An 11,988-nucleotide genomic window follows, 5' to 3' on the forward strand; every position below is an offset into this window, starting at 1 on the left:
CTGTCGGGAGGGCACGCCTCCGCGCAGCAATTGGCCAATGGGTGATGGACACGTCACGGGACTCGCAGTGCACGCTGGGGGGTGTAGTCCGTGGCGCCGGGGCGGGCGCGGCGGGGTTGGCGCTGCGGCTGCTGCCGGTCCCGGGGAGAGCGGCCCCGCGGGCAGTGCTTCCCTCCGGCACACCCAGAGGGTCCACTAGGCGTGTCTGCTTCTAGGCCGGGGCCGCGTTCTCCCCCCCGGGCAGCAGCGGCCCCAGCGCCGAGCCCGCGGGCCGGGCCTGGGCTCGCTCCCCCGGCAGAGCCTGCGGCCCCGGGGCGGTGCGGCTGGGGACGGGGCCCTCGGAGGGTGGAGCGGGAACATCCCCGCAGCCATTCCCACCCGCAGGGAGTCGGTGCTGCAGCCTCGTGGGCCCAGAGACCCGACCCCTTGGGCTGATCCCTTGGGCTGATCCCTCGGCCTGTCCCTGTTCCCCCACCCGCAGCCCCCGGGGGTGCTCAAGGCCGGACCCTCCTGGCTGAGCAGCATCCACATCCCAGCTTTCCCGGGCGATGCTGAGAGGGAAGCCACGGGCTGGCTGCGAGTCAAAGAACTGGGAGCAACGGCGCGAGAAACCAACTGTTTGCACAGTCACACGAAACCGCGCGGCTGCCCCGGCCTGTGCTGCAGGGGCAGCGCTTGGAGTTTCCTTCCAAAAGAAAGAGTTTTTCTCCAAACAACAAGAAAACACTGTTTCAACCAAACAAGAGTTTTAGTTGATGAGAAAACGTGTTGGTGAGAACGTTTCCCCTGCCACAATGACTGACGCCCCGGGACGCAGGGAGGCTGGCTGCTCAGGGAGGCAAACCCGGCTCTTATCAGGCTCCTGCCCGCACAGTCATATGATGTGTGTGCCCGGACGTGGGCGGTGGGCGGTGGGCAGCGCTCCGGGGGTGTGTCACCGTCCTCAGAGCCAGAGAGGGGGACAAGCCGCTCCCTGGCCTCTCCCTGGTGAGCAGGGACATCCTGAGGCTGCAGGAGAGGAGCAGCTCAGCTCCCCATCCTGCCACGGGGACGCTGGTCCTGCCACCTGCCTTGTCCGCCCTCTGGCAGGGTGGAAATCTTCAGCTTGATCGGGAGAAGCGAAGTGACGTCCGTGGGGCTCGGTGCAGCAGGACGAGCAGAGCCCCGGCCCAGGCCAGGAGGAAGAGGCACAGGGTGCGTGAGTGGTGCGGCGAGCGGGGCGCTGTCATTCGGGTCTCTGGGAGGTGTCTCAGCGTGAGCAGAGGGAGCAGCTGAATCTGGTTCCCCCATACAGGGTCCTACAGTGTCTGGCTGCTCACCAGCTGACACTGGAACTTCCTTCCACTCACCGCTCCTATAGCAATGCACGGTGAAAGTCAAGCTCAGGTCACAATATCCCCTTTCCCCGAGGAAATTACCAAGTCTCTGACTTCAGGTTTATTTTCTTCAGCTTCAGGTCATGTTTGTGACTTGCCCAGGATCTTGGCAGTTTCATCCCACTGAGCTGGGAGCAGCCGGGGTGGCAAAGCTGCACAAACCTCATAATTCAATAACAGGTCAGCCACAGGTGGCCCCAGGGCCACAGGAGAGGCCGAGATGTGGGCTCGTGCCCCGTGGGGGTGCTGGCCCAGAGTGTGGAGCACTGTGGGGACCAGAGAGCGCAGTGTGTTCCGAGGGGCCGAGCTGCAGCCACAGCCCCGCACGCTGTGCCTCAGCTTCCCAGCCCCGGTGCCAGTCAAATCCAGCTTTGTGGGTGTTTGCTACATGGCGGTTATCCCTGTCTCCTAGATAAACGTGCATTTTATTATTTCCTTTTGCTTGGATGCACCACTTGAGCTAATGCCAATCTTTTGGAGGATGTCCACGGGCTGAGACAATGAGCTGAAAGAGATCTGTAGGAATTCATACAGACCAGGGTCAGTAATGGCATTTTTCAGCAGAAAATCCCTCTGGGCTCTGTCTCCAACCCTGACACGAGGTTGGCTGCACTCTGACACCCCTGCCAGGCAAAGGCAAACGGGAACAGCTTGGTGGTCAGTCCTGCTGCCCTGGGCAGATCCAGCAGGCATGGTCAGGAGCGGGCTCACGTCCTCAGTGCCCAAACCCATCACAGTTAAAACAAACATCTCAGACTTTGCCTGGAGCCTGAAGATGAGTTTGCGACTCTCTGCGCTGCTGCAGGGAGGGAGGGCGGTGGAGGCGTCTCTCTGTTTCACCTTTTCTCCATCTTTGCTCATCTCTGCTCCTCCTGCTCTTGGAGCAGGACTGAGCTCCCACCCGTGTTTCCCAGGCCAGGTGATGGCTCGGAGGATGAGCATCAACGAGCTGGAGGACCAGCTCCTCTGTCCCATCTGCCTGGAGGTCTTCAAGGAGCCCCTGATGCTGCAGTGTGGGCATTCGTACTGCAAGTCCTGCGTGGTGTCACTGTCCGGAGAGCTGGATGGGCGGTTCCTGTGCCCCGTGTGCCGCCAAACCGTGGACTGCAGCGCCTCGCCACCCAACGTCACGCTGGCCCGTGTCATCGAGGTGCTGCAGAGCCGGAGCGAGGCAGAGCCCACCCCAGAGTCCTGCCCCACGCACCACAACCCCCTCAGCCTCTTCTGCGAGGCTGACCAAGAGGTGATCTGTGGGCTCTGCGGCACCATCGGCAACCACCGCCAGCACAAGATCACCCCCATCTCCACCACGTACTGCCGCATGAAGGTTGGTGGGCAGAGCTGGCCGGGATCCTGGGGTGGGGGTCAGTGCTCACTGGTCAAATGTCCCCTCTCCTTCAGGACACAGGCTGGAAATGATGCCAGCGTGGGGAGCACGGCATAGCCAGATGTGGGGCAGGGTCCTTGGGCTGGGGGACAAAGCATGGTCCCACAGCACAGCCAGATGTGGGGCAGGGTCCCTGGGCTGCAGGACAGCTGTTTCAGGCTGAGCGTGTCACCGGCCGAGAGGGCTCAGGGTCTGGGTGGCTGCAGTGTGGCAGGGAGGGTCCGGGAGTGTCGGCGGGGCCTTTCAAGACCATTTCCAAACACCATCAAAAGGAGTCTGGAGATAAGGGCTGAGGCAGGTGCCACAGGAGAGCAGGGAAACAAGAGCCCCAGCCAGGCAGAGTAAACAGCCGGCGTCCCCTGCCCAGCATCACATGAAAGCCCCAGGAATGGAAACGTGCAGGGTCACCCGTCCCCTCTGCTCCTGGCACTGGGGAGATCAGAGCAGGAGGCAGCAGCGACACTCCTGCCCAGCCGGGGTCCGGGCCCCGGCGCTGGGACGGTGCTGCCGGCCGGGTGCTGTTTGCAGCTGCTGCCACCCGCTCACCTGGTGCGGAGCTGCCACAGGCTGGGAGATACGGAGGGCTGGGAATGGGAGCAGAGACATGTTGCTCCTGGCAGGAGTATTGGTCAGCAGCGGCGATCGCTCTCCTGCCTCTGGCAACCCCAAATCCTCTGGATCAGGAGAGCGAAGATCAGCAAGGCCACAGAGCTCAGAGAACGTGGCTTCTGAGGGCCGTGTGCTCCTTGGGGGACAATGAGCATGGCCTGCTGTCACGGATGCGGCCATAGGTCCCTCAAGAGATGCTGTGTTTTCAGGAGGAGCTGTCTGTGCTGCTGACCGATGTCCAGCAGTACAAGAGGAACCTGGATGAACACTTCAGCAAGCTCATCAACAACAAAAGCCGCATCGCAGTGAGTGCCACGTGCCATGGGAGCCTGTGTCCCCATGTCCTTTGTGTCCCACACAGCCCCTGGAGTAACAGCAGCTCCTGGCTCTCCCCGGCTCGCCTCCTGTACCCCTTCCCTTCTGTGTGGTAGCAAACAGGGTTTATCTTCCACCCCGGTCCCTGAGGTTTGTGTTCTCCACCAAACTCAGTGATTAAACACAGATCTGTTTTGGGGAGGGGTGACGTAGCCCTCTGAGGCGGCACAACCCTGTTTTCAGAAGGGGTGATCTCACCCTTGTCAAGCGTCCTGGCGGGAGCAGCAGTTGGAGCTGTTTTGACCGAATGTCCTTGGAGGTGGGGAGAGAACAGGTGGGAAGGACCCTGATCTGAACAGCTTCCCAGGCAGAGCAACGCTGGTGCTTCACATCGAGTTCACACCTGGTTTAGCTGTGTGTCCATTTCCCATGGAGCAGTTGTCTCCAAGGGACCTCCTGAAATCCCTTCTGCGGCCAAAGCTTCCCTGTGGGGCTCTTCAGGAGGGGTCAGCCCAAATGAACAGCTCTGCTGGGAGGACAGCCTGAGAGAGTTGGGGTGTTCAGCTGGAGAAGAGAAGCTCTGGGGAGACTTTATTGTGACCTTCCTGTACTTTAAAGGGGCCGATAAGAGAGACAGGGACAGACTTTTGAGCAGGGCCTGTTGTGATAGGACAAGGGGTGATGGTTTTAAACTAGAAGAGGGGAGATTCAGTCTGGACATAAAGAACAAATTGTTGCCCTGAGGGTGGTGAGAGCCTGGCCCAGGTTGGCCAGAGAGGTGGTGGCTGAACCATCCCTGGAGACATCCCAGACCAGGCTGGACGGGGCTCTGAGCAACCTGAGCTGGTGAAGATGTCCCTGCTCATGGCAGGGGGGGCACTGGGGGAGCTGGGAAGAGCCCTTCCAACCCAAACCTTTCTGTGATTATATGAAAGTGGAGCTGAGCTTTCTCCCCCTTAGCCCAGGACACGGGTTGTTCCCTGGGAGCAGAGGGACCCAAGAGCTCTTTTAAGGCTCTGCTGAAGCTGGTTGGGACATCAGGGAATGAAAACCTGGGGGAAGAGAGGTGAAAGGTGAGGTGTCTCTGTGGTGAGCTGCTGAGGACAGCGGGATGAAACAACACCCAGTGTAGAGCTGTGCTTCATTTGGAAAACAAGTGGAGGGCAGCTTGGTGGGACACGTTGACATTGCTGGTGGCATCTCTGAAGCTAAACAGTGGGTGAAGGGATGGAAGGGGCAGCCTGCACAGCCACTCACTGTCTCCTGCAGAACGAGGCAGATGTCTTCAAGTGGGTGATCCGGAAGGAGTTCCAGGAGCTGCACAGGTACATCGATGAGGAGAAGGCCACCTTCCTGGGGAGTGTTGAGGGGAAGGCGGCCCAGCTCATCACCTCCATTGAGAGCCAGGTCAAGCAGACATCCGACGCGCTGCAGCGGCTGAAGGAGATGCAGAGCAGTCTGGAGGCGCTCGGCAACGAAAGCCAGCTGGATTTCATCCGGGTGAGTGCACTTGCTGGTGAAGGCAGTGAGGGTGAACCAGACTCTCCAGCCTCGAGGCCTCCCCTGGGCAGTGGTGCCCTCACCCAGCACAGCTGGGACACCCCCAGCACTGAGAGCTGAGCATCCTCTGCCCAGCCAGGCCGAGGGGAGAACCCTGTCCTCCAGGAGGGCGATGCCCTCAGCTCTGCCCCAGCCTCCTCAGCCCCGGGCACAGATGTGTGGACCTGTGACCACACAGAGGAGCTGCTGTTCCATGAATCTCCAACCACCAACTCTCTCTTTTCTTGTGTTTTCCAGAAATACGGCTCCTCCCAGTTCAGGTGAGTGGTGGGACCCAGCAGCAAACAACATGGATGGGGACAGCGAGAGAGCCCCGGCCAGTGGCACCTCAGCACTGCTGGGGCAGCCTCGTGTGGACAGAACCCCAGGCTGGTTGGGTTGCAGGAGCTCTGCAGATCCCCAGCCCAGCCCTGCTCACGCAGGGTCACAGAGCAGATCACACAGGTGGGTCCAGGCGGTTTGAATGTCTCACAGAAGGAGACTCCACACCCGCTCTGGGCAGCCTGGGCCAGGCTCTGGCACCTCCCAGCAAACAAGTTTCTGCTCATGTTCACATGGAGCCTCCTGTGTTTCAGTCTGTGCCCGTTGCCCCTCACCCTGGCGTTGGGCACCACTGAACAGAGTCTGGTCCATCCTCTGACACCCACCCTGAGCTATTGATCCCATTGATCAGATCCCTCTCAGCTTCTCTTCTCCAGCTCAACAGCCCCAGCTCTCTCAGTGTTTCCTCATCACAAAGATGCTTCAGACCTCTTAGCATCTCTGTGTCCCTTTACTGGACTCTCCAGTAATTCCTTGTCCTTCCTAAAGGACACTTCAAACACTGCTGTACTGGTGGGCAGCCACTGCCACGCACCAGCCCCAGCAGAGGGCAAGAGCAGCTGGCGAGACAGCAGTGGCTCCATCACACACGGCAGCCAGGTGAGAAGAGGTCACATACTGTCCCCTTCACCTGTGTCACGGCTGCCTGTGTCTTTCCAGGTCAGAGCTCCCCAGCCTGCACCCAGGCGATGGCATCTTTAACCCCGTGTCCTTCAAGCCGTGCTTCCACCAAGATGACATCAAGATGACGGTGTGGAAGCGCCTGCACCGCCGCGTCCTGCCAGGTACCGACCTGCCCCCCCAGCAGTGTGCCAGTGCATGGGACATGCTGCCCAGCCAGTGCTGTGCTGCCCCAGCCTCCCTCCTGCTCTCTGGTCGTGTCCCCCCCTCCAGGAGAGCTTCTGGAGCGCTGGCCGGCCCAGTGTCTTGTGCTGGTGCTGTTATAACCCTTCCAGCTTCTTGAAGTTCTCCAGCTGTGCCAGCCAGGGGGGTCACCCAGAGCCAGACCCCATCCTGCTGCTGTGCCTGGAGCCACATGCTTTCCTTCCAGCTCCAGAGATGCTGAAGCTGGACCCGGTGACGGCGCATCCCCTCCTGGAGCTCTTCAAGGGGGACACGGTGGTGCAGTGTGGGCTCTACCAGCGCCGGGACAGCAACCCCATGCGTTTCAACTCCAGCAACTGCATCCTGACCTGCAAGGGCTTCTCCTGCGGGCAGCATTACTGGGAGGTGATCGTGGGCACCAGGAACCACTGGCGCGTGGGCATCATCAAAGGCACGGTCAGCCGCAAAGGGAAGCTCAGCAAATCTCCCGAGAATGGCGTCTGGCTCATTGGCCTGAAGGAAGGGAAGGTCTATGAGGCTTTCAGCACCCCCCGGGCTGTCCTGCCGCTGACCACCCGGCCCCAGCGCATCGGCATCTACCTGCACTATGAGAAGGGTGAGCTGACCTTCTACAACGCCGACAGCCCCGACGAGCTCAGCCCCATCTACACCTTCCAGGCGGAGTTCCAGGGTCAGCTCTACCCCATCGTGGACCTGTGCTGGCCGGAGCGAGGGCCTTACTCGCCCCCCATTATCCTGCCTGCACCCCCCACCAGCCGGCACTCCCGGCTGCTGCAGGACCATCCCGTCCCAGGGGAGCCCCAGAAGCCGTAGCCCGGCAGTGGGACGAGGCTGTGGCTGCATCCCAAGGGCCCCCAGCAGGGACAGTCACGGGAGCTGTGCTGCCACGGTGTAAAGCTTCAGCAGCACAGGAGGGTCCTTCCCCTCTCCTCTAAGAGCACAGAATGTCAGCCTTGACCTGCAAATCCCTGTCCCCAGTGTGGTGGGCTCACCCAAAAACCTCCAAAAGATCTCCCTACGGAAAGGAGCGTCTGCTGGAAACGTGGGAGCTGTGAGCGTCCGAGGGTCTTTGTTCACATCTGTCTTCTGAACAAATAAAGTTTGTGTGGGGTGAGCTGGTTCCTGACTAATACTGGTACTGTGTCTGAGAAACCCCTGCACGCTGCACAGCTCCTGCCGCCGGGCGGGCCTGGTCACAGAACCCCAGAGTGTCAGGGGTTAGAGGGACCTGGAAAGCTCATCCAGTGCAATCCCCCCATGGAGCAGGAACACCCAGATGAGGTTACACAGGAAGGTGTCCAGGCGGGTTGCAATGTCTGCACAGAAGGAGACTCCACAACCCCCTGGGCAGCCTGGGCCAGGCTCTGCCACCCTCACTGGGAACAAGTTTCTTCTCAAATTTAAGTGGAACCTCCTGTGCTCCAGTTTGCACCCATTGCCCCTTGTCCTGTCACTGGTTGTCACCAGAAGAGCCTGGCTCCATCCTCCTGACACTCCCCCCTCCATATTGCCCCCATGAACGGGTCACCCCCCCGTCTCCTCCCCCGCTCCGCCCGCTCCGCCGCGCGGCCGATGCTGAGGCGGCCCCGCCCCGGCCTCTGTCGCCCCCTGGCGGCCCCGGGGCCGGCGCGGCGCACGCGGCCATGGCGCTGTACAGCGCGGCCGCCGCCGTCCTGCAGGAGCTGGAGCGCGGCCATGGCGGCGTCAAGAGCCTGGTGTACAACAGCGGCTTCCCGGTGAGGGCCGGGGCCGGGGGCCGAGGCGGGGAGGCCTGTGCGGGTCAGGCCCGAGGCGGGGTGGGCACAAGGGGAGATGCCGGGGGCTGGCGCGGACTCAGGCCCTGTCCCGTCCCGTCCCGCCCGCAGCACGTCCGGCAGCTCTACGCCCTGGTGTCCGAGACCCTGCGCTACTCCCCGGTGCTGGACAAGCTGCTGGCCGGCGCCGCGCTGCTGCAGGCCGAGAAGAAGCTGCCCCCGCAGCTGGCGAAGGTAACGAGGCCGGGGCAGCCCGGGTGGCCGGTCGGGGCGGGCCGGGTGGCGGGGCCGGGGCGGCCCGGGTGGCGGGTCGGGGCGGGCCGGGTGGCGGGGCCGGGTGGCGCGGCCGGGTGGCGGGGCCGGGTGGCGGGTCGGGGCGGGCCGGGTGGGGGGCCGGGGCGGCCCGGGTGGCGGGTCGGGGCGGCCCGGGTGGCGGGTCGGGGCGGGCCGGTCTCCCCGCCGCGCTCACCGCCGTCCCGCAGGTGCTGGTGTACGACCTGCTGTTCGGGAAGGGGCTCAAGTGCGGGGGCCGCTGGAAGGCGCTGGCGCGGCGGCACCGGGCGCGGCTGCAGGCCGAGCTGGCCCGGCTCAAGGTGCAGCACCGGGTGAGCCGCAACGAGGACCTGCTGGCCCCGGCAGCCAGTCCCGCGGGTGAGTGAGTCCCGAGCGCCGTCCCTGCAGCGCTGCCGGCCGTGCCTGACCCCGCTGTGTCTGCCCCAGCCGCCCAGGTACCGCGCTACGTCCGAGTCAACACCCTGAAGACTTGTGTGGACGATGTGGTTGACTTCTTCAAGCGCCAGGGCTACTCCTACCTGGGCAAGGCAGCCAGGTGAGCGTTTCTTCCTTCCATCTCACCATATCTGGGACATCTGCACGGGCTTGGGACGAGCTCCTGGGGGTTGAAGGGTTGTTGGTGCTCAGAGTGTCCGGGTTGGGGTTTCCATCACTCCCTGCTCTTTCTGCCTCTCCTGGGGCTGAAGTGAAGATGTGGGCTGAAGGGCGTTCTCAGCCTGGGCTCTGGTCTGGGGCACGGGGGAGCAGGACTGTGTGTTCATCCCCTCTGTGCCTTGCGGGCAGTGTGGAGGAACTGAGCGCTCTCTCCGGGAAGAAATTCTTGTTGGATCTTCATCTCCCGGAGCTGCTGGTTTTCCCTCCGCAGACAGACTTCCACGACAACGTGCTCTACACTTCAGGACACATAATTCTGCAGGACAAGGTGGGGAGCGGGGGACTGCAGGGTGACGGGATGGATGGTCCCCTTCTTTCTGCATGCCAAGGGCTGGGCTGGGGCCGGCTCTGCTGCAGCACTTGGGGTCTGGCTGGGAGCTGTGGCTGCAGCTCTGAGTCCCCTGGGCTTTGCTCCCGTAGCCTGGAGGTGTGGGATGAGGGGCTGTGAGGGGCTGTAAAACCTCCGTTGGAGCTGGGAAGCAGGAGCCGGGAGGAACTCAGTGCTGTGGGCTGGGCAGAGTATTCCAGCAGTGGATGGTGGGGATTTGCTGGCTCAACATGAGCCAGCGTGTGCCCAGGTGGCCAAGGAGGCCACCAGCATCCTGGCTGGTACAGCACTGGTGTGGCCAGCAGGCCCAGGGCAGTGACCGTCCCTGTGCTGGGACCTGGGGAGGACAAACCTCGAATCCTGGGGGCAGTTTTGGGCCCCTCATGCCAAGAAAGCCATTGAGAAAGACCTTGAGGGTCTTTTCCAACCAAAATGATCCTGCATTCTATGACTTGTCCCTGTGTTGCTGGGCCCCCCCAGTGTCAGCTGTACCCCGAGGGTTTCAGGGTGTTTGCCCCCCTCACGGGTGTCGTTCTCTCCCAGGCCAGCTGCCTCCCCGCCTTCCTCCTCAGCCCTGCTCCCGGCTCCCACGTCATCGACGCCTGCGCAGCCCCGGGGAACAAGACCAGTCACCTGGCTGCCATCCTGCAAAACAAGGGGTGAGCAGCTCTGTGTGCTGGGGGAGGGAAGGACTGGGGCCCCCCCGATTGAGCACAAGTTGCAGGTGGCAGGAGGAGCTGCAGCCTCTCACCCTGCCCTGCTCAGGCTGGGCACGCTGGTGGCTCTGATGACACTGGCCACTGGAAGGGTCCGAGGGGACGTGAAGTCTCGCAGGGGTCACTTCCCAGCCCCTGACCCTGCTCGCTGCCCAACATCAGCTCCTGAGCACACGGGCGGTATTCAGGGCAGCTTCCCCAGCCGGGAGGTTCCTGGGGCCTGGGGGGGGGATGTTCACGCCTCTCTTGGGCTCTGTCTCCAGCCAGATCTTCGCCTTTGACGTGGACACCAAGCGCCTGGCCACCATGAACACCATGCTGATGCGGGCGGGGGTCACGGCCTTCCAGCTGGCCCAGCAGGACTTCCTGACCGTGGATCCCACAGACCCCAAATACCGCAAGGTGACCCACATCCTCCTTGACCCGTCCTGCAGCGGCTCAGGTAACATGGGGCGCTCCGGCCACCCCCACTGGAGCCGGGCTCTGGGTGTGGGGACCTTGGGTAACAGTTGCTGTCCCCGCAGTGATGGTGACCCGGCTCTGTCCCCGCAGGGATGGTGACCTGGCTGCTGTCCCCCCGGGGATGGTGACCCGGCTCTGTCCCCGCAGGGATGGTGACCCGGCTCTGTCCCCCCGGGGATGGTGACCCGGCTCTGTCCCTGCAGGGATGGTGACGCGGCTGCCGCAGGAGGAGGCTGCCCCGAGCGCCGAGCGGCTGCGGGCGCTGGCCGGGTTCCAGCGCAAGGCCCTGAGCCATGCCCTGAGCTTCCCGGCGCTCCAGCGCCTGGTCTACTCCACCTGTTCTCTGCACCGGGAGGAGAACGAGGCCGTGGTGGAGGCCGTGCTGCGGGATCACGGCTCGGCCTTCAGGTGCACCGGCCTCAGGGGTGTGGGGAGGGGGGGATGTGTTGCGGGGCTCGGTCCTGACCCTGGTCCCACGCCGCAGGCTGGTGAACACCTTCCCGTCCTGGCCCTGCCGCGGCCTCGCCGCCTTCCCCGGGGCTGAGAGCTGCCTCCGCGCCTCACCCACCGCCACGCTGACCCAGGGCTTCTTCGTGGCTGTCCTGGAGCGGCACAGAGACGGGGACGCTGCCCCCAGGTGAGAGGGGGGTCTGGGCGGGGGGGTCTGGCTGTACCCAGCGCAGGAGGAGCTGCAGGAGCTGCAGTGCTGGGGCTGCGGGGCCTGGGGGCGCAGCTCAGGACGTGGCTCTTGTCCTCAGCTCGGGGCCGGCAGCAGACGAGAACCCGCGGCCTGTGGATGGAGCGGAGCCAGGAGCAGCTCCCAAGAAGAGGAAGAGGAAAAAGCAGAAGGTGAAGGAGTGAAATCCCATTTCCAGGCTGAGCTCCTCCAGCACCATGTGAGCGGCAGGAGGTCCCAACACGAGGAAAGCTTCGCACCAGCCACAGCCACGGGAATTCTGTAACGTCCTGCGCCCCAGGGACCCAGTGCCAACCCCTGGGGCCACCCAGGTGTGGGGGGGAACCTGCTTCCCCAGCGCCGGCCCCCGCAGCAGCAGCTTTGTCCCCACAGCCAGACCTGGCCTGGGGCACCCGCGACCAGCACCCGGGTTCAGCACAACTTGCATCTCTGCACCCGGCAGAGCTCCAGCTGGACTAGAGGCCTTGTTTTACAATGTTCCCCCCCAAATCCTTACTCCAGCCTCATGTGGGATTTCAGAAAAGCCTTCGAGTGTAGGGACGGAACAGATTAAAGTCTCTCTCTCCTCCACTGTGTTTTCCAGCATGTTTGTGCAGTCTTGCCCTAAAATTGCCACTGGTCAGAGCGAAGGCAAAAAGAGTGACAAAAAATCATAATAAATAACAATTC

General features: G+C 62.9%; 2 protein-coding genes across 2 annotated transcripts; both read left to right on the plus strand.

Annotated features, from left to right (window-relative positions):
* Positions 1 to 1,016: 1,016 nt before the first annotated feature.
* TRIM50 (tripartite motif containing 50) lies at positions 1,017 to 7,227 on the plus strand (the record flags this gene model as incomplete). The annotated part of the gene is made up of 7 exons (XM_082068776.1): positions 1,017 to 1,194; positions 2,291 to 2,703; positions 3,582 to 3,677; positions 4,957 to 5,187; positions 5,485 to 5,507; positions 6,229 to 6,353; positions 6,620 to 7,227. Exons 2-7 carry the CDS (start codon positions 2,299 to 2,301, stop codon positions 7,225 to 7,227), a joined length of 1,488 nt encoding a protein of 495 aa, XP_081924902.1. The 5' UTR covers positions 1,017 to 1,194; positions 2,291 to 2,298.
* Positions 7,228 to 8,022: 795 nt separating this feature from the next.
* On the plus strand, positions 8,023 to 11,889 carry NSUN5 (NOP2/Sun RNA methyltransferase 5). Its single transcript, XM_082068330.1, has 10 exons — positions 8,023 to 8,150; positions 8,280 to 8,402; positions 8,651 to 8,819; positions 8,889 to 8,997; positions 9,246 to 9,384; positions 9,988 to 10,103; positions 10,424 to 10,602; positions 10,826 to 11,030; positions 11,107 to 11,259; positions 11,381 to 11,889. Exons 1-10 carry the CDS (start codon positions 8,058 to 8,060, stop codon positions 11,481 to 11,483), a joined length of 1,389 nt encoding a protein of 462 aa, XP_081924456.1. The 5' UTR covers positions 8,023 to 8,057; the 3' UTR covers positions 11,484 to 11,889.
* Positions 11,890 to 11,988: the final 99 nt, after the last annotated feature.

This window comes from Streptopelia decaocto (assembly GCF_964273445.1).
Source record: "Streptopelia decaocto genome assembly, chromosome: 18".
NCBI lineage: Eukaryota > Metazoa > Chordata > Aves > Columbiformes > Columbidae > Streptopelia > Streptopelia decaocto.